Source organism: Brachyhypopomus gauderio, unplaced genomic scaffold (assembly GCF_052324685.1).
Source record: "Brachyhypopomus gauderio isolate BG-103 unplaced genomic scaffold, BGAUD_0.2 sc778, whole genome shotgun sequence".
NCBI classification, from domain to species: Eukaryota; Metazoa; Chordata; class Actinopteri; order Gymnotiformes; family Hypopomidae; genus Brachyhypopomus; species Brachyhypopomus gauderio.
This window is the reverse complement of record NW_027507598.1, coordinates 1-22,279: the sequence shown is the minus strand read 5'-3', so window position 1 is coordinate 22,279 and position 22,279 is coordinate 1. Positions and strand designations below refer to the sequence as shown.

At 47.2% G+C, this 22,279-nt stretch overlaps 1 protein-coding gene across 1 annotated transcript; it reads right to left on the bottom strand.

Annotated features, from left to right (window-relative positions):
- Positions 1-2,080: 2,080 nt before the first annotated feature.
- On the bottom strand, positions 2,081-19,404 carry LOC143508087 (AP2-associated protein kinase 1-like). Its single transcript, XM_076996647.1, has 17 exons — positions 19,282-19,404; positions 18,815-18,896; positions 18,464-18,596; positions 18,119-18,222; positions 17,814-17,899; positions 17,521-17,687; positions 16,707-16,780; positions 15,708-15,983; positions 15,165-15,340; positions 13,395-13,624; positions 13,177-13,257; positions 12,288-12,347; positions 11,736-11,840; positions 10,291-10,386; positions 8,879-8,989; positions 8,609-8,707; positions 2,081-3,816 (listed from the first exon to the last, which is right to left on the bottom strand). Exons 2-17 carry the CDS (start codon positions 18,863-18,865, stop codon positions 3,179-3,181), a joined length of 2,487 nt encoding a protein of 828 aa, XP_076852762.1. The 5' UTR covers positions 18,866-18,896; positions 19,282-19,404; the 3' UTR covers positions 2,081-3,178.
- Between the last annotated feature and the right edge of the window lie 2,875 nt (positions 19,405-22,279).

The window sequence follows — 22,279 nt, the reverse complement described above, 5'->3', positions numbered from 1 at the left end:
TGGTCATCTGCTGCTATAGCTCACCCATGTTAGGGAAGGAGTTGTGCAGGCACACTTTATAGTTGATATTTCACCCTTGTATTAGGCTGCAGTTTGTGATTCTCAACATCCTCCTCTGAACACTTTCATTCCTAAATTATTTAGGTCCACAGGATACCTCTTAGTTGGATGGTTTTCCTCGATCACACCGTTCGTCAATACTAATGTCCATGCCTCGTTTGAAGCAGTTCAAATCGCTCGATGTTCCCATTCTAATGTGGAAATATTCACTGATCCACCGTAAACAACTGTGTTATGCTGTTATGATGTTGTGCTGCACTTTGGCACAGTGTCTAATAACGTGGCATTTCAACACAAAACTGGAAACAGAATCCAGTTAAAAACTATTTATAAAATGTATTTGCTGTTGGATTAAGTGCTTTTCACTCTCACATGCTTTAAAATGTGAAGAGGGGAAAAGGAAACGTTTCCAAAGCCACCAAATGTAGCACGCACCCAAAGGGCTGGTGTCAGTCCTGCACAGCAGTGGTCCAGTCTCCCCATAAACGTGTACTGGCTGAGAGAGCTGGCCGGCCAGCCGCTGAATCACCACCCCACTGTTTAACATCACACATCTGCCCTTACGTAAGAGCTCGTCCTGAATTCAACCAAACTGTGGAAGGTGTTGTGAGTGAAGGAAGAATAGGGATGCAGAAACGGAGACCACAGTAACGAAGTCAGAGAATCGCAGTCAAGAATTAATCAGCGCAGTTCCTGTCTTGCTTTCTGACACAGTGCAGTAAATGTCTTGTATTAACACATCATACTCGTCATGTTCTCAATTTGCAGTAATGAACGATTAAATATTAGTGAGTCATGATCCATGATGCTGAGGTCTTATGAGGGGAAGCCAAGTTTGGGAAAGGATGAGTTTCTGCTAATCAGATGCCATGAAGCACAAGGTAGTCTTTCACAGCCAGATCAAGTTAAACTCATCAGATAACTCGGGGCACAGGTGAGTCACTGCGCTGGGTTGCGTCTTTCATACGTTCTATTTAACATCCATCTTGAAGAGTATTGAGAAGTGACATCAGACTCCACGCTGCCCTGTGGGAGTGAATCAGTCCCCATACTGCTCTATAGAGTGAATCAGACCCCACACTGCTCTGCTCTAGTGAATCAGACCCCACACTGCTCTGCTCTAGTGAATCAGACCCCACACTGCTCTGCTCTAGTGAATCAGACCCCACGCTGCTCTGTTGGGAGTGACCCACCACAGTGTGGGTGGATCTTCACATTTGATTCAGCAGCTTCCCGATCTGCTCAGGCACACACACACACACACACACACACACACACACACACACACACACACACACACACACACACACACACACACACACACACACCAAATCTCATACACAGACTACGTCATACACAGACTGTGTCAAATTTCAAAGGACTGACTGGTGTGAGGGTTGTCAACAGTGTTTGATGAGGTGGAGACAGCAGACTGAGGGAAAAGTGGTCAGAGGGAGACGTCACAGCCATGCAATTTCCTGGGTAATTTAAACCAAAAATTGTTACATTGATTTTCACTGATCATTTCTATGGTCTGAACAATTCCCCCTTTCTCAATCTCAAACTCATCAATATGAGTAGCATCAGGTTGAAGAGTCAGTGATGGTGTTCTAAACACAGAGGAGAAGGGCTGGCAAGTGGGAAAAGACTAAAGAAAAAAAACAAGAAGCCATTTATAAAAACAGCAGAAAAGCAGAGTGTGATAACTAAATAAGTAAAATAAAAACCAGGCTGGCTGGTTGCAATTACAACCACCAATACAAAACATTTAGCAGCATTGCCAAAAGCTGAACCCTGTAGATGATATGTAGATGAGAATCTCAGGGAAAGTGGAAGTCAAATCTCCACAGTGTAGCAGGTAAATGATGAATTAACAAACTGACAATTAACAAAGATGTCTTTGAGGTTTTCAAATCAAACCTTTTGTCCCACCCTAAAGATGTTTTTCTTCTCGAGACAGCTTCATATATATGATTTGTGTGATTGGTGACAGGTGATAATAAAGATGAGAAACAAGACATTGCTAAACCAAAACACCTTTATCTGAAGGTTATGCAGCATGGTACAGTCTTGAGCAGGAACACCCCACCCAAACATGGATAATCTTCCCTTTACCATGTTTAAGTGGGTGCTTCATAATCCCTGCCAGGTGTGTATGGAGAACACCAATCCTACAAAAGAGATCTACATACATAACTACAGCACTGGGAGATGGTTGCATAGAATCTCATCCAGTATTTTCAGCAAACGATAATCTACAGTAGTGGATCCAACTGGTGCAGAGCCCTCAGCATCTGTCTTACTCCAACACACCTTCTCCCTTTAAGGGACTGATGAGGGCAGGGAATGGAACAGGGTGTTTGAGCAGCACACCTGCTTTAGGCAGCACGGAGGGTTTCCAGACCTGGCACTGGGAAGAAAAGGTCTTCAGCATCTTCAGGTAGGAGGTGAGAACAGATTGCCAGCATTACGATCTCTCTGTAAGGCCTCTTAACACTCACAAGTATCAGTCAGTCTCAAGTGTGCCGATATTCTCAATAGGAACACTGCAAAGCCAAAGCTTTCATGAAGCTAGGCTTAGAACAAAGACCGAGGACAAATAAGATCTCTCCAGAGACTGGCTCCTTCAGCCAATTAGCAGCTGTGCAGTCAGAATATGAGGTTTGTGTTTGTGAAGAGAAACAAACAAAACATGTATTGAACAATAACAAAAAACAAAACAAAAAACAAAAAAGACAATAAACGCAACTATTCCTTCACGTTCACATTTCTGCGCTGGATGTGTATATGTCTCAATACTGCTATGAATATAAGGAATAATTTACTACTATGATTATATGTATAATAAGGGTATAAACTGTACGTGTTATGAGCTAAACAGATGGTGGTTAGGTGTGAGGAATGCTGCGTAGGTTTGGCAGAAGCAGACATAAAGTGCTACGCAGGGGCAAGCAAAATAGAGCTGAGGTAGTGTGGGGGAGCGGCCCTCGACCACATCACTACTGCTAGAATGGGATGTGCTCATCCACACAGCCACAGCCACGCGCACGAAGATGTGTGCGAGTGTGAGGGTGCGTGTGTGGATGGTTGTGTGTGTGGGTGGTTCACACCCTCAAGATTAAGGCTTCCCCTGAGGGCCCCTGGGCTGAAAGGGTGCGGTCTGGAAGGGGTCGACGACCGCCCGGTGCCCCATGCTCCAGGAATGCAGGGGTCCTGCTGGAACCGAACCTACCGCTGCACGCTGGCCCACACTGGAGACCACACGGTGCGCTGCGATTGGCTGCTGGAGGACAGGCGTCTCATTACAGCGTGGAAAATGCAGGTGGCTCTGCCCAACCGTGCGTGACACCAGGCTCAGCTCTTGGGCTGTGGGATGGGTTAGCAGATGGAGGGGGGGCCGACCAAGAGGGCTCGCCTTACGAGGTCCAAACGGAGCTTGGACAAAGACGTCTGGCATTGCCGCTGCCCTGTGAGGGAAAGGGGCGGTGCTGAAAACGTCCTGGTCCCCACGAGGGAACGGTGCATTGGAGAAGACATCCAAAGATGGGGAGACACAGTGTTCCAGGTCTGCTGGCAGGGGCCCATAGGGGGCGCCACTGAGCCCAGAGTCCAACAGTAGCAGTTTGGAGCCACCGTAGGTGGCGAGAACGTCACCTTCTTGCTCTTCCTCCTCCTGGGCTCTCTGGCTGCTCCAATCTCCCGAACTCCGGCTGCCACAGGATCCCGGTATGAACCCATTCATTCCAAACAGCTCACCTGTACAGAGCGAGAGGGCAGGTGAAGGAGCCAATGACATGAGCATGGGGGCGGGGCCAGCATGAACATTAAAACATAATAGTTTTTTGGCTCCATTCAATGTATTAAATTAAAACACACACACAAAAATCATCATCGAGTTCTGTTTATACTGGGAGGAAGCAGTGGTCCCAATTCACCTGAACACTCCATGGTGTTCAGTCAATGACCACATTCCCACCACTACCATGGACACAGCGTACTCCGCTATCTCTCTGGTCAGCCTAGAAAATGAACACTGCTAAACTATCACACCCCTACCACCATGAACATGTTTGTATTTCAAAATCAATTCTCTACTGAATGTAAATGATTCTAGGTAACAAACTGAACTTGTGGATAGCCCCTAAAAGATGGAGCTCCATCCAAATGTCATGGCTTGCAGAGACGTTGAGCTAACAGGCCGGCGTCCTCGGCGTTCACGTCCTGTGTACACATGGCTACTGCAGTGAAGAGGAAACACAGACCTCCACCCATCTGCTCATCTGGGAAGGACCAGCCCACTGTTGTCATGGCATTCACATCATTTAATTGCTTCCCCAAACACCCAGGACATTATTAATGGACTTTGTATCAAAATGAATAAATAAAACTTATTAAACCTATATTACAAAGAATGTAAAATAACTGTGTCCACATTCAGTCCATCATTGATACACACACACACACACACACACACACACACACACGCATATACATGCATACACACGCAGACAGATCCACTGTTCAGTCTTAAGGACACCTGGAAACCTTCCAGAAACACTGCATTGTAGCAGCCAGGGCGTTAACACTGCAGTGCCCCCCAGGCACACAGGACATTAACACTGCAGTGCCCCCCAGGCACACAGGGCATGAACAGTGTAGATGTTTGTGTTAACTACACGTCCGTGCAGACAGACGTCATGAACAGTCAGCAGTAATGAGGCGACCAGCTCTGGGGAGTTGTGCATGCCAACCGTCATAGCACGTGTTTAAATGCTCTTATATAAACGTATATGAATGTGTACCAGCGCAGCCACATGCAACAGGCTTCTAATGAGGTGTCAGGTGAGTGTGATGGTGAATTTCATGGTAAGACTCCAAAACTGACTTCAGGGAATTCTACTCCAGGGTTTCCCATAACTGGAGTACGCCTGAAGTAATGCCTGGAGTAATGCCTGGAGTAATGCCTGGAGTAATGCCTAGGTAAAGGTCAAAATCACTGGCACCTTAGTTGAGTCCACTAGACTGAACCCATGTGGGAAACCATCCCAGAGCACCTGAACAGGTGTGGTACAGAAGCTTTATGTGAGCTGACAGAGGTGAGCTGTTTCACAGGAAGCGCAGAGGGGTCAGATTTCATGACTGGAGTGTTTAGTCACAGAGAGAGGAGGAGTGTTGGCACTAATGAATAACACTACCACTGATTCACATTTACATGTTTATTGAACTCCCTTTTGTTTCATCTTTTTTCACAAAAATAGAAGGTGCACATGAATCAGCTCGGCTCTACCACTAGGGCGGCGCTTTAGGGTTTTGCTACAGAGTTCAGCAATAGTTCAGACCCCAGTGATCAACATAGTCATATCAATCTTCTACTACCAAACAAAACCAAACAAACAAACAAAAAACATCTGAACACATGAAAAAGGAAATCTGGGAAATTTTTTTCTTTTTTCTTTTTGCACAACTATACAAGTCAAAACTCTATCTGTGAGGCAAGAGCCCTCTACAGCACTACTGCAGTGTTTTCTATCAGCAGATGTATTGGCAGGATTGCATAAGGTCAGGGAGAGGATCTGTGCACCACTGCACAGAACATTTAAAGAGACAGACGGGATCCAGGGAGAGAGACAGGACCTCAGTCTCAGTCACCAACATCAAGTCACGGGAGCACAGGCCCACAGGCCCACGGGGGCACAGGCCCACAGGCCCACGGGAGCACAGGCCCACGGGAGCACAGGCCCACGGGAGCACAGGCCCACGGGAGCACAGGCCCACGGGAGCACAGGCCCACGGGAGCACAGGCCCACGGGTGTCCTCTGCTTCTGGCTGGCTGCTGAGATGTTTTCTGCATTTCCCGTGATGCGAGCTGAGCTCAGTAAAGCAGAAATGCCAAGGGAAGACTCAGAGTCAACAATGAAGAGAGCAGAGGATCTGCAAGTGAATGACACGCAGAACCCTTCTGCTAAATGGACAGCGTGACTTAACGAGCTCCAGTCTAATGAGCTCCGGTCCATCAGTTGGTGATTGGCTTATGTTAGTATAATTCATTATCACTGAGATCACAACCCATGCATTCACTCAGGCAACAGATCCGAGATTAGAGAGAAGAGGATGTGCTTATAGCAGAGCTTCCTATACCAGTCTTTTTTTTGATAGTTAAGACATCCAACACAACTGCAGACACGCATCACACACACACACACACACACACACACACACACACACACACACACACACACACACACACACACACACACACACACACACACACACCCACCCACCCACCCACATGCGCACACACATTTATATATACATACAGTACTCTTCAAAACATTGTGCACGACAAGGTCTTAAATCATCAAAAAAAACGTTCGTGCTCCGATATGCGTCTGTTACGAGACCCTGGAGCAGCCACTGGTGTGTAAGCGCTAGCAACACACAGCAGCCTCAGAAACCAATGGGACTGGTGAAGGACCGAGATATAATCAGGAACTACTGCAGAAGGAAAGAGACAACAAATAATAATCATAAATAAATAAATAATAATAATTTAAAAAACAAACAAAAAAAGCCATTTTGTAGTTGGCGCAAATGACATCAGGCCAGATGACACCGTGCTGGCTACTGATGGGGTTTGGATGAAGATTGTCCTTGTTTCATCTAAGTGGAACAGTAGAATACAAGAAATGCAAAAAGAAAAAGATTTGGAGGATTTTACATTCGCAAAAAACACAACTCGGCACATATGACAAAGATATAAAGTTTTCTTCTTAATAGCTATATGACTGATATACATATATCTGTATTTTTTATATGGATACTCATTTCATACATTCATTCTTTAACACACTACTCATATTCACATATAAGCTTAACCATATATGAAATATTTCTTTAATGCTTCATAACGTATACTATGAGGGCAGGGACACAGGGCTCTGGAGGTCACACGGATCGAGAGCTCTTACATGGAGAACAGATCACTTTATAGGGCTCGGGGCAAATATTGCAGATATACATCAGTTGACGTGTACAATTCTGGACAAACGTACCACAGTGACGGGGTATTTACAGGGTGGGGGCAGTGTGGAGGATGGATGGAGAAGCAGATGAAGACCAGTGTGATGGAGCAGAGGCGCCGTGTGTGTGTGTGTGTGTACATGCTTTTGAGAATCTATATTCAAATGAGCTCTCATGAATAATAAAATATGCAAACTTGCAATTACATGTTTATCAGATATATTAAGATGTATTAATGTGAGATATACTGTTAAGGTCCTTCTAATGAGCAGCTGTGGAGAAGAGTCTCACGGAGTCAGCCGGATCCTCCTGCTCTGACTACATCACCACTTACACCCTACCAACCATGCAGCAGACACTGGTCTGGAGGTTTACACCAGCTAGGAGCCCTGAGGACCAAACCAATGCACTGACACACATACACACGCACTCATGCACACACACACACACACACACACACACACACACACACACACACACACACACACACACACACACACACACACATACCATGCACGCACCTAAAACTGTGACCAACTGAGGCGTGAAGTTTAGGTTCTGGAGAAAGCAGACATGTGCAAGAACATGACTGTGTGTGTGTGTGTGTGTGTGTGTGTGTGTGTGTGTGTGTGTGTGTGTGTGTGTGTGTGTGTGTGCGCGCGCAGGTGTGTGAGAGCACTGGAAACTGCACCAACACGATAGCCAGCCAAGAACAAACACAGGTGGCGCTATTGTGAGGTGAATGAAGACATGCATAAATTAAATGACCCCGAGATGAGAGAGACAAAAAGAAAAGAAGGAAATTGAAGGAGAATAAAAAGGAGATGAGGGGGAGGAAGAGAGGCGATGACCCGGGGTGGGGGGGGCACAACGGCAAGCAGCCAGACAGACGGATGGATGGATGAGGGTGTAGCAAAACGGATGACAGACGGAGGATGGGTGGAGGGGGGCGGTGCTGTTAGAGAGAGGAGACTGAGAGCGGTGCGCAGGGTGGCCGGCACGGCGGGCTCTATAGGTCGATGAGCTGGTCCACCAGAAGCAGGGAGCGGGCCAGGCTGGGCAGACTGGACTCAGAACCACCGCTGGCGCTGTGAGGGGCTCCCCCTGGAGGAGAACCAGCCACGGGTGCGGGGAGGGGGCAGGAGCACGAGGGGGTGGGGTGAGGGGGCAAAGACGGGAGAGAGAGAAACACAGAGAGAGAGAAAGGGAGAGAGAAAGAAAAGAAAGAAGGAAAGAACAGAGGGTAAGTAGTCATGAGACTGCAGGTCCGTAACCGTGGCTACCTAAATTCCTCATGTTTCCGAGAAAACAACTCGGAAAACAGACTAGACAGAACAGAAGGTGAAACGATAAAGAAAGGCAGGGGGTCGGCCTACAGGGCTGTCCACCCCGACATGGCACGCAAACGCCCTCCAGCTCTCCACCCGACATGGCACGCAAACGCCCTCATGCTATCCACCCAACACGGCACGCAAACGCCCCCACGCTCAACCCAAGAGCAGCATGGCAGCCCGGCCGACATCTGTACCTTGAGAGGTCTTAGACACCAGCACAGGGATGGGGTCGAAGTCATCTTCAGTGGTCTCCTCCGCACCGGTCTCAAAGCCGGAGATCAGACAGGACGAGTCTGTACGACACAATATAACACAAACATGACACCGTCACAGAAAACGGCCTGGAATATAATAATCAATAATCAGTCGATATTGTGTCTGTGAGTACTCCCTAAAACACTCAAGAGAGACAGAACGTCAGAACATCTGTCTGTCAGCTGAGAGACAGAATGTCACGCCCTTACCTGTCACGCTCTGGGAGGAGCCTCCTGAGACAGGGGCAAACTCATCTAGACAGGAGGTGGGGTCAGAGGAGAGGGGAGCACCCAGAAGGGAGTCCTCTCCACTCAGAGCGTCTGTAGCACACAGGGGATTCAAGAGTTTATCGTCATTTGAACAAAAATTCTTGAAGATATCCATGCATATAGGTTTTTATACAAGTGATGTTCCTGAAAACACCAGTGTGTTATGCAAATGAGCAGTGTGTATTGTTCTAGTGGTCATATCGTGGCAGAGAGGAACAGGCTTCGAACTGCTGGTGCTTGTGCGTCTTGAGGTGAAATGGTGGTTGGAGGGAGACCCATCGTGTGCAGAATCCTGATGGGCTGTGCATAGAAACTGTTCCGTAATCTGGTGGTCATGGAGTTCATACTCCAGCATCATCTGCCAGATGGTAGAAGCGTGAGGAGGTTGTGTTGAGGGTGCGTTTTGTCCTTGATGAACTCTGAGGACCCTGGAGTGGTAAATGTCCTCTAGTGGTGTGAGGGTCCTGAGATGGTCTGGGCTGTCTTGACCACCCTCTGCAGACACTTGCAGTACTGGGTGGAGCAGTTTCCAAACCAGACAACAATGGAGCTGGTGAGAATACTTTCCATTACAGACCTGTAGAGGTTCCTCAGAATTCTGGCTGGCATGGCAGTTTTCTTCGATCTTCTCCGAAAATGCAGCTGTTGTTTCGCTTTCTTTAGAAGCTGTGTTGTGGGACCAAATGAGATCCTCAGTGATATTGACCGTGATGTCTACTGCTGTCTGATGAATGTGGCTCTCCTCTGATGGACCAAAATCATCTCCATTGTTTTGTCAACCATTAAGGAGAGATTACCTGATACTGGTATCAGTCATCTAGGATGGTATAACATCATTGAATGGTGAGCTGTAGTGAACAGTATTCCCACATAGCTGTCTTCACTCTGCTGGTACTACAGAGCTGCATGTGTGGCGGTGCAGGTGGCGTGTTCAGTGGATCCGTTCGGTCGATTTGCAAACTGAACAGAGACCAGAGTGTCTGGTATTATGTTCTGTGTATGGGCCAAGATGAGTGTTTCAAAGCACTTAATTACAAGTGAAGTCAGTGTGAGCGGACTGCACTCGTTAAGATGAGCCGCTGTGCTTTTCTTTGGGAGCGGCACAAGGGTGGACACCATGAAGAAGGAGAGGAGAAGCATGTGTGTGATGGCAGCCATGTTGGCTGGAGCGTAAACAACAAGAACACGGATCTACTGTATTTATACACCTTTGGTCTGCAGAAGGAGGAGTAATGGGGGAGGAAACTCTGACAGTCCCACAAGTTCCTCGCTGCAATCACATCTTTTACGTTTAGTTTTGTACTCTTGCATAAGACGACGGCAACACTGTCGTTCAGGGCGTCAGGACGTACCTGCCATTACTGCTGAAGATACATCTGTCTGCACAGGGTGGGTCTGAGGGGCCACCAGGCCAGGAATCAGCGAGTCCACACACACCTCAATAACACCTGAGTGCATGTACGTGTGTGAAAGAGAGAGAGTGAGTGAGTGTGGGAGTGTGTGTATATGAAGAGAGACAGTGAGTGTGTGTGTGCGTGTGCGTGTGGGTGTGTGTGTGTGTGTGTGTGTGTGTGTGTGTGTGTGTGTGTGTGTGTGTGTGTGTGTGTGAATAAAGTGAGTCAGAGTGTGTGTGTGTGTGTGTGTGTGTGTGCGTGTGGGGGGGTGGTGGTTTGGGGGAACAAGATGGAGAAAGTGACACATGGCTTACTATACACCAAAAACAGTTGTTACACATTTGAAAATCTAAATCTTGTGCTATTCTAATTAAGAAAAACTTTGCAAAATGTGTAGAGAAAGGGTGTTTATTCCTTTTACTCGTACCACACTCTGCATATTCAAGGCAGGATCACAAGAGAGGAGTGAGAAGCTATCAGGAACACACACCTCACTATAGGCACCCCGAACACATCAACCCCGAACACTTCCTCCACACTCAGGGCTTTAATGATTTATGATCATCCCATGACGGTGGTCATGAGATTAAACTACAGATTTAAACTAAAGTCCAGCAAGTCATACACTATAGTCACCAAATCCACTGAAAAGCCTGCCAGCACTGACCAAAAATGAAAGAAAACTGAGTTTAAGGTTTAATTAGGGACTCATATGCAAAGAAGTAATTTCAAACATTTGATAGCAGTTCAGCTACCAATTCTAAACACAGTATGAGGACGTAGTTGGCGTCCTGCCCCAATGTTATTTCCAAATTAAATGGTACAGCATGATTTGCTGAAACTGTCTTTGAGCTGCTGTCATGTCTTGTATGAATCTTCTAACCAGCAACACCCCCCCCCCCCCTCGCCACATAAAAGTGGATTAGCTCCAGAATAATGTTCTGAAACACTCGAGTACCCAGTACAGACAGGTGTGTAGAGGCCAGAGTTTCAACCATATATGGTGAGGGAGCATTTAGCTTTAGCTACACAACAGAACTAACTCACAGAGGAACTCAGACGGTCTCCAAATGTGATTTAAAAATCAGATTAAAAACATTTCTGGTCCCTTGTGTTTAAGGTACAGTTTTATCTCATTTCATAATTATACTTTCTATTGTTTATTGTAATGCACAGGTAGGCGGGTGTGTAATGCACAGGTAGGCGGCTGTGTAATGCACAGGTAGGCGGCTGTGTAATGCACAGGTAGGCGGGTGTGTAATGCACAGGTAGGCGGGTGTGTAATGCACAGGTAGGCGGGTGTGTAATGCACAGGTAGGCGGGTGTGTAATGCACAGGTAGGCGGGTGTGCAATGCACAGGTAGGCGGGTGTGTAATGCACAGGTAGGCGGGTGTGCATGTACCGTCTCTTGTGTCCTCCACAGAGCTGCCGAAGGGATCAGCCAAGGACAGCAGGTCAGGCAGCATGAGGGACGCGTCTGGAGACTTCAGGCCCTCTATCAGCTTTTCTGTAAAGGAAGTAACGGAGACGGCCCACATTCAGCAGGACTGCTAGGGAGCGGAGATCTGCACAGGGTGACCATCTGCTCGGAGTGGTCTTGGTCAAACTAAACTGATAAAAGTGTGAACGCCTGTTCAGAAACAGCTTCCTTCCTGGGGCTGATGTATACCCTTGATGTAAAGCTCCTCTGTTGGATGAGTCTCCAGTGTGTCCTGCAGAGATCTTTCCACAAACCATAGACATTCTCCATTCCATCTGAACCATTATTTATCCTCATATTGGACTACTGGAATCTCCCTTCTTGGTTGTTGCTTTTATTTTATTGTCATTGCTGACTGTCTCCCCTATTTTTTTGTGTTGATGAAGCCATCAGCTACATCTCCAGTGGTCATCAGGCTTCAAATGACCCAAAAACACAGGAAGAAGGTTCACCACATCCAGCTCTCACACTCACCTGGTACTGAGAGCAAACCGGGACCCGAATCCAAATCCAAAATATCAGCTGGTCTTTCTGCTGTACAGAGAGAAAAGGAAGGGCAGAGAGGCAGAGAGAGAGAGAGAGAGAGAGAGAGAGAGAGGCAGAGAGAGAGAGAGAGAGAGAGAGAGAGAGACCGGCAGAGAGAGAGAGAGAGGGTTAGAGTTAGGTCATCCAGACTGGCCATTAAAAGAAATCACTGCCACCCAGAGTGTTCAGTAGGTCTGCAGTACAACGACAGCAATAACACTTCAAGAGTGATTTAATGGCATAGGGGATGTTATACTAAACTCTGATGAAATGCAAGGAGAGGGGACATGAGAGAGAAGGAGACACAGATAGAGAGAGAGAGAGAGAGAGAGAGAGAGAGAGAGAGAGAGAGAGAGAGAGAGAGAGACAGAGGGAGACAGAGAGAGACAGAGAGAGACAGAGAGGGTTAGGGTTAGGTCATCCAGACTGGCCATTAAAAGAAATCACTGCCACCCAGACAGCAGAGACTCTGCCAGCAATGCTACAATGAGACTGTAGAGAAAGAGCTGCACTCATACCGAGTGTGAACCCTTTGACCAAATACATCATTTACTTTAGACAATCTGAGATGATCCACCCCAACTTTGTTTCTATCTATTACTGACAAACCTCCCATCCTATTAGGAGAAAAGAAAGCAGAAAAGAAGTAAAGAAAACACTTTGTAGACTTAGAAGCAACAGGACCGGGATTTGCTCAAAGTATTACTGCAACTCAGCCATCAGAAAGAATCCACATTTTTATCCCCCACAGTAAAAATAAAACATTTAGAGTGTGTGTGAGTGTGTGTGCATGCGTGGGTGTGTGTGTGTGTGTGTGTGTGCACATGCGTGTGTGTACCTGCAGACTGGGAGATGGGATCAGTGGAATCCAGCCCAGGGACAAGTTCTTCTGTGGGTACACTCATGGGCTCTGCAGACTCTGCACGCGCACACACACACACACACACGCACGCGCACACACGCGCACACACGCGCACACACGCACACACCATTACTTTGGTATTGGTAAGACACTGCAGCTCCTCCCCCTGCCCATGCTCTGCTCGTGCGAGTTACCATCAGCGAGTTTGGCGAAGTCCTTGTTCAGCAACTCCTCGGCTGTGAGCTTGGAGAAGTTGTCATCGCCAAACGGGTTCCACTGTGGCTGTTCGGGGGGGCTGCCCAGGCTGCCGGCCGAGGGGCGTGGCTGTGGGGTGGAAGGCGCCGGGGCGCCGCCCTGCTGGCCAGGCTCGTACACACTCTGCTGGGAAGACTGCGGTGAGTTGGAAGGGGTGGCGCTGGCTGACCTGCCAAAACAGCACAGGTACTGGTACATACACAACACCTGACAATGGGACCAGTGTGTGTGCGCCCCAGTGAGTCCCAGCACATCCCAGTTGAGCCCCAGTGAGTCCCAGCACATCCCAGTTGAGCCCCAGTGAGTCCCAGCACATCCCAGTTGAGCCCCAGTGAGTCCCAGCACATCCCAGTTGAGCCCCAGTGAGTCCCAGCACATCCCAGTTGAGCCCCAGTGAGTCCCAGCACATCCCAGTTGAGCCCCAGTGAGTCCCAGCACATCCCAGTTAAGCCCCAGTGAGTCCCAGCACATCCCAGTAAGACTCAATGCTCTGTGCATGAGCACTCAGCCTGTTTGTCAGTACTGATGCAGTTAGGACAGCTGCCCTAGGTGCACATGTAAAGATCTGAACCATCTTTAACTGGAGGGCCTGTTTACAAACACCCAGCGATTACAATATAAAAGCTTGTGTATTTGTCTGTACCATTATTAAGATAGTTGGTTAGAGTTACAGGACATTTTGTTTCTTGGACTTGTTGAGGTTGGTGAGCAGTGATGGCTAAGTTACCTTGAGAAAGTAATCCGATTACTGATTACTGATTACTCTTTTTAAAAGTAACTTAGTTACATTACATATTACTTGATTTTAAAAGTAACTACGTTAGATTACAAGTTACTTTAGTAGTTACATTCAGCAGCAAAATAAATTTTTCCAATACTCACTTTATTGGAAGTGCATTTTTAACAGTAACAATGTATTGAAGCAGGTTCGGTAACCGAGGCAGAAACTGCTTAATCCAAAAATCCCGAGGAGGGAAACTTTATTGATAACGCAACCCTGGCGCGCGCAGGCTCCGCCCCCCAGTGTCACTTAAAGGGTGACACTCCGCCCCTCAGTGTCACTTAAACTGTCACTACAGTATCTCCTGACATTACGTTTGTGTAGCTGCGCAGTATTATTTGTAAATTTATTTGTAAACGTAATACAAGCGAACTGGGGTGGGTTTCCCGAAACGTTCGTAGCGCCAAGTACTTCGTAACCTCGTATGAAGCTACGAACGTTTCGGGAAACCCACCCCAGTTCAGTCAGACAGCTTGTGAAACGAAATACCATTACAATTTCAAGCACGTTAGTCAAAATTCCAGCACTTTTCAAACGTGGAACACAAAGCAACATTAAAATTCATCAGGTAAATGTTCCTTCCCCTGTTTTTGAGGGGTGTTTCTTTATACTACCACATATCGTTACGGGAGGACACAGCAAAGAATGACTTGTAAAACGTGCTCGCGCTCTCACAGGGTCGAGCGCTACGGTCAGACGCAAAAGTAGAACTGAGCCAAGAAGAAAGCAAAAATATATATTTTACTAGGGAAAATATAAATAGTAACGCACAGTTATTTGGATAAGTAACTTTAATCTGATTACTGGACTGGAAATAGTAGCGCGTTATATTACTCGTTACCGAAAAAAGTGGTAAGATTAGAGTAACGCGTTACTAAGTAACGCGTTACTGACATCACTGTTGGTGAGGTTACAGGACGGTTCTTACTTGGACTTGTTGAGGTTGGCCTCTGCGGTAGCGGCCTGCAGCTGCTGTGTTGATTGGCTCACAGGCACACCAAACATAGCACTGTGCGTGACATCACTCTGGATCCGCCTATGGCCTGCCTTCTGGGCCGTCCTTGGGGAGGAGGGCGGAGTCTGAGAGAGGCCTGCTGTTGCAGGCTGGAGTGAAGAGAAAGAAAGAAAGATTCAAACAAGTGAAAATGCCTCAAGACTCTTCACTGTATTAGCGCTCGGCTATAAGGACAGACAGTGGGAGTTCAGTTCAACGTCTGTGCTTAAACATAGACTGAAGAGCTGTTCAAGAAGGACTTGAACAATCTTGAAGGACCTTGTGTGGTCCATCTGACAGGGTTCCACCTTATATTATACTTTGAATACATGAATATATACAACTCTACTCATCTACTGGTACAAGCATTCTTTCCATGAAGACTACAAAGCACTACTGTATGTTGCTCTGGACACGTCGGCCATACTGTAAATGTAAATTGGCAGCTGAGCATGCACAGGGAGAAGGCGTGGTTACCATCTCCTCAGCACCGGGCGGACTGGGCGGAGGCGGAGCAGAGGGCGGAGCAGAGGGCGGAGGCGGCTGTGCGGCTGGGCCAGACAGAGGTGGAGGCTGCTGCGCTTGTGGTGGTGGTTGTGCTGTTGCTGCTTGCTTGCGCCGAGCACTGCGGGCGGGTGCAGTGGGCGGGACCGGGCTCGACGGGGTGGCTGCGGGTTTCTGGGGGGCGGGGCTGGTCGCTGCGGGAGCTCCGCCTCCTGGGGCAGCAGCTGCAGCTGGGATTGGCTGCACAGGCTGTCACAGAGCATGAAGGCATGTTTGCACTCAGAGGGATTGGAGCAGGTGCAAGTGAGTCTGCTGTCACTGTCTAACTGGGTTCATTACTGCCGTATTCCATCTACCGACGTTCACCTCAGTTTGGGTTTACATGCACAAACACTCATTCATACACTCATTTGTTCTGTCTGCTGTTTTTGACTTTGGTCATCCCAAGACTCTTTATGTAACATTTTCCATAAGTGTTGCCACACTTTGAATGGTGTAATTACGTGTCTATAAGACATGTTTAATGTCTGTGGGCACTAGACCCAATTTTTCCAACAAGATCAATAATGTTTCTTCATCCATCCACCTCTCACTCTGTGTTTTGGTCCGTCTCTCCCTTGTAAAAGTCAGACTAGTTTTAATGCTTCCAACCAAAGCTACATTCACAGAATAACACCCAGCACAGAGGAGTTCATTCCTGGAAGGCTTTGAACGCCAGACATTGGGTTGTCTGTTAAATAAATAACTGCAGGCTGTTTTACGCATTAAATCTTTTTTCCCCCCTCATCCTCAAGCCCAGTGATTCTGCCAGCATCACAATATGCTCAGTCTCCTGAACGGGTCCACAGTTCAGACACGCCCACACTGCCCACCTGGGACACGCCCACATCCACTGCCCACCTGGGACACGCCCACACTGCCCACCTGGTACACGCCCACACTGCCCACCTGGTACACGCCCACACTGCCCACCTGTTTGTGCTGAGGCTGCTGGCTGGAGGACGTCTGCAGCACTGTGAGAGGCTGAGCCAAATTCACACTCACAGCTAGAGAGAGGGAGAGGGAGAGAGAGAGAGAGAGAGAGAGAGAGAGAGATAGAGAGGGAGATAGAGAGAGAGAGGTAGAGAGAGAGAGAGAGAGAGAGAGAGAGAGAGAGAGAGCCACACAGAGGAAAGGAGGAAGAGAGTGAGGTGGAGAGGGAGAGAGAGGTGGAGAGACACACAGAGGAATAGAGAGAGAGGTAGAGGAAACAATAGGGAGTGAGAGAGGAAGAGAGGTGAAGAGAGAGACACGGAGGAAAAGAGGAAGAGAGAGAGGGAGAGGAAAAGAAAGGGAGTGGGAGAGGAAGAGTGGTGGAAAGAAAGAAAGAAAATGAAGCAGAAGCAGACATTAGGAGAGAGAAAAACTGCATGAGCAAAGCTTCTAAACACACATATGCGGTTCTGTTATTTATAAGGGTGTGGGGTGTGTGTGGTGGTACCTATTGGTTGTGTGTGTGTGTGTGTGTGTGTGTGTGTGTGGATCTGTTATTTATACGGGTGTGGGGTATGTGTGGAGGTACCTATGGGTTGTGTGTGTGTGTGTGTGGATCTGTTATTTATACGGATGTGGGGTATGTGTGGAGGTACCTATGGGTTGTGTGTGTGTGTGTGTGTGTGTGTGTGGATCTGTTATTTATACGGATGTGGGGTATGTGTGGAGGTACCTATGGGTTGTGTGTGTGTGTGTGTGTGTGTGTGTGTGTGGATCTGTTATTTCTACGGATGTGGGGTATGTGTGGAGGTACCTATGGGTTGTGTGGTGCTGGCTGGAAGGTTGGCTCTCCTGCGAGGAGTGAGGGCAGCAGGCTGCAGAGGCAGGGCTCCCCCTATAGGCTGAGGCTGGGACTGTCCTGCTTTGGGCCTTTGCCGAGGGGTGATGGAGGTCTCGGTGGTGGGAATGGGATCTGTGAGCCTGCATAGGAACACACATACGTGCATGCACACCCAGAGACACGTTATTAACATACAGACACAGAGAGGACTGAACACGGTGTGAGAGGACGAACCAAAACTGGGTGAAGGGGCAGGACTAAAGTACCTGGCCTTCGTCTGCGTCTGGCTCTTCTTCGCCGCTGCCTCACTCGCTCTGACTGGTTCAGGGAGCTTAGCAGGAAGTGGGGAATTCTGGGACAGAAACAAACACACACACCTCAGCTCCCACATTTTCCCTTCATTCAAAAAAAGAACATGTCAAGACAGCCGAGGAAGAGGTGTAGAGTGCAGCCTTCGAGAGACCCAGGGGAATGGCTCCAGATGGGCCGTGCAGGCCAGACAGGAGCAGGGCAGGGTGAGGGTGGATGCCTGCAGGAAGCTGGTCCAGCCACAGCAGTGAGAGTCACTGACCTTAACGTTCTGCACAGGACACTCCTGTCGGGACAGCCTGAAAGCAAAGTGGGACACCTGATAGATGTCCGGCCTTTTATCAGGATCCGGCTCCAACATATAGCCTGATCCATCAGCACCGCCGACACCCAGAGCCACCACAGCAGGGAGGAGCAAGGAGGAGGAGGAGGAGGAGGAGGAGGAAGAGGAGGAAGAGAACGGAAGAAGGAAAATCAGGGAGAGTTAAACCAGGCACCCACAACCTTAGCTGAGAAATTGTCCTGCTCGTGAAAACGTGCACGTGTGTTTATGATGAGAGTGGTCTCCTAGGGTTCGGAGTGGTGTGGGGAGATCAGGAGTACTCACGGATGAGGCAGTGCATGTCATGGGAATAACGCGAGTTGTCCGGAATGGTGAAGTTCCCGTCGCAGATAGCCACCTGACTTTCTCCGAACGGCAATGAGAAATAACACAGCTTATAGAGCAGACAGCCCAGCGCCTGGGTGATAAACACAAACAAACAAACATATACACACAGTCCCAACACACATTCACACGTGTGCATTCACACCCACAACGGACACACACGCAAACACACAGGTAGATAAAATAGACAGTCATAGTTTGTAGATGTTGGCTTCTGATAAACAGAGTGAAAGCAAAGTCTCTAAATGCACCCTAAATACACTTTGAGGATATGCAGACCACAATACTGACCCAGATATCCGCTTTGGTGGTGATGAGTTTGCCATTATAAAGGTTCACCATCTCAGGAGCACGATAAGACAGTGTGGTATACCTAAACACACACACGCACACACACACTCCTAATCACATCTTATAGACTGACCTAAATACATTCAAAAACACATGCCCAAACACAGAAGCTATACCACATCACATTGTAATGCACAGCATTCATGGTGTGGTGGTGTGAGTTCAGTGAGCTGCTTTAGGATGTTTGCCTGCACACACAGCCCTTTTTCACTGATGAAGAACCCAATTAACTAAACTGGAAGCAATTCATCACACTTCCACCAAAATAAACAGGCTGTGCGCGCCGAGCTGCTGCTACGGTGGAAATACATCAGCGGAGCAAAAAGCAGAGGAAGAGAGGTAGAGAAAGAGAAAACAGTGAGGAAGAGGAAGAAGTTGAGGAGGAAGAGCAGAGGCAGGGGGCGTACTTCTTGATCTCCTCCTCCACTAATGTGACCCCGTCGTTCTGAGGGTTCTGGAACTTCTTGGTGGCACTGCCGAAGTCACACAGGACGTAGTGGCCACGCTCGTGGAGCAAGATGTTCTCCACCTGAAAGGGAGGTCACAGAGAGGTCGTGACCTTCTCGCTACACAAACCGGCCGCTGCAATGTGTTTATTGGATACATTTGTGTTATGGCATTTATGTTGACACCGTGATCATTTATGTTGTGAAAACAAATGGGTGTTTCAATGAGTGTTTCAATGGTGTTCAGTCTTGGATGTGATGATGAAGCTACTGATTCTGCTGCTGCTATTGCTAACACTGCTATTGAAATTTGCTCTTAATCCTGATGCAGTTGAGCCCTTAGAAAGTGTTAACATGCCTGGCGACATCGCAGTGCATCGCAGATCTCTGAAAGAAAGAACCACTGGGAAGACCTTCAAGTCAGGGAAGATCTTCAAGTCAGGGAAGACCTTCAAGTACAGCTGCATGTTTAAAAGCAGAAGCAGAATGTGCAGCTCTGGTAGTGGAAACTCAGGCATTGGCACAAAGACACTGTGGATGTGGAGGAGGCCCAGTTAAAGGCAAAGAAAGAAAAAACTTTGGAAGTTGGACTTGCTGTTGTAGATGCTAAAATAAAAGCTTCTCAAACTAACTGAAATGATTATAGCAAATGTCAAAGTCAACTAATTCATATACATCCATTTGTGTAACTTCTACCAAGGACATAAATCCAGTAACACCTCCCAAGTATCAAAAAACCTTACAGACCAACATGCACCACTAGCATCTAAACCCCAGCCTTAAGGAAACTGTAAGCACTGATGAATATCCTGCTCAAAATACAGCTCTCTTGCAGATGTTCTGAAGGCAAAATGAGATCACCGAGCTGCTCATTAAGCAACAGAAACTGTGCCTCCTTCCTGTAACAGAAGTACCTTTATTTAAGGGTGGTGTTTCATTTAAAGCATTTGAACAATGCATTGAGAACAAATCAAAGAACATGCAAGACCTGAACAGTGGTGCAGAGCTTGTGAACCCATGGAGAGGATAAAAAGAGTCAAAAGAGCAACTTGACTGGAACTTTGGATACACTTTTAAAATAACATCTGCATTCATGGATTAAGCTTTAAAACTGGGCTGCTATAAAGGAAGAGGATGACCCTGGTTTGAGGTCAAATTCACTCTTTCAAAGTGGTAACAAAATAAAATAAGGCAAAAACTGAAAAAACACATCCAATGTACAAATTAGCATTCAAACTTTCTTTGTTTCCTCTTTGTGACACACAGGAAACAAAGAAAGATGCTCATAGAACAGGTGAACAGCAATTACAGTGCACCATCTACAACCCAACAGACAGGTATATAACCCTAACTCTCCCCTCCACCTCCCACCCCCTGACAAAACCCCTCCAGCAAAATCCCAATACTGAATCCACCACTAGAGGGAGTGGTGCAGTTATCCTAGTGTAGCCACAGCTTTATAAAATAAAACCAAGTGTAAACTAAATAAACCTTTAAGCAACACTTCTGACCACTGACAAAAGTTTTCTGTTTTGTGGAAAGACTCATGCAATGGAAGTGCTTGAAAGGCATAGGTTTAATAACCAGAAAGTGGAATTCATGAATGCCAACACAACACACTACAATTACTACACAAACTACAAGCACATCCGGCCAAGTCTGTCACAAACATCATTCTACCTATACAAATAAAACAAACAAATCACAACCTTCCAAGAGGGAACAAGAGGGAACCCACAGAATTACCCATGTCAAGTGCTTTAGTGTCCGTGAACACAGGAGGTCATTAAGGGGCCGTAAAGAGCGTGCGCTAGTCGTAGTCCCAGTCATAGACAGTTGAACGAAGGGGGGAAAATGCGTCAACTCGTGTTTTTCCTACTGTGAGGCCATCACTCCTTGACCCAGGTAGCTCTGCACTACTCTACGATCCTGGAGCACGACAAGGTTGTTGCGTTATAACAGAACGACTTGAAGCAGCTGCACTGATTACACGTTCTTGAAGTTGCCAGATGTGTATACACGAAGAAATATTCCAGCCAAGAAAACATTCCCTAAGAGTAAAATACAAGGAGATGGCCGTACCGGAGAGATGTGGATGTGAAATGAGTTGCTGCAGGTACTGAACTGGTTTGAATGCTCCTAAAGTTCTGGAACCTTGGAAAGTAATCAGCAGTGAACGTAATGGGCCACGCAGAGGGAATACGTAGGTGGATCATCTATAGTCCCCTAAGTACTAGTATGTACTTGAGTGCAAGTGATACAAATATCCACAGGTGATCTGGAATGCTAATCAGGCAGCATTACAGTGGGGGAAAAAGGGCAAAAAAGTCTGTAGATCAGGAGTTTTTGAATGTCAAAAAAATATATAATAAAAAAAATTAAAAAGAACGAAACTTAAAACTACCCTTTGCAAGACTGTTGTCAGCATATCAAATAAGACTAAGAGAACAGCGTCTGCTGATTCCAGAGAAACCCAACTTTTATCAAGGACTATAAAGATCGTATGAGTGATTGCAAAGGAATATGGACATTGTGGCTTGTGATCAGCCCCAAGATGTGCTTCTGTTGCTTTGCTAAAGGTTCCTGATGACACTGTTATTGTATTGTAGATCTGGCCCTTTCTCTGCACAAACAGGCCACAGATGGACGTGCCACGGGTGGTTTCAGATTTAACAAACGCATCTGTAATTTTCATTCAGGGCTTGTGGGAATCTCTGAGGAAGACTGGGCTACGGGAGTAACGACACTTCACTGGAGGTCAGGTACCCACTGAAAGGGCACTTGGCATTCAACAGAATGTTGGGCACGATTCTATTACATTCAGCATTACAATCAAACCACAGTTGTCTACAAGATAGATTTTATTGAATCTAGAATCTTTTAGGCCTCTTGCCAACCGTTATTCTACTGGCCAAGAAAATTGTACAAAGCTTAAGTAAACTCAAGGTCCGACAAGATG

What these genes read in the sequence shown, in the direction of transcription:
- LOC143508087 (XM_076996647.1), bottom strand. Translation starts at nt 18,865, where the DNA reads ATGGTGAACCTTTATAATGGCAAACTCATCACCACCAAAGCGGATATC. An exon ending in GTCCTGTGCAGAACGTTAAG is followed by an intron (nt 17,900 to 18,118) that starts GTCAGTGACTCT and finishes TTTCTGTCCCAG; the next exon opens with AATTCCCCACTTCCTGCTAA. An exon ending in GGTGTCTAAGACCTCTCAAG is followed by an intron (nt 3,817 to 8,608) that starts GTACAGATGTCG and finishes CGCTCTGTACAG; the next exon opens with GTGAGCTGTTTGGAATGAAT.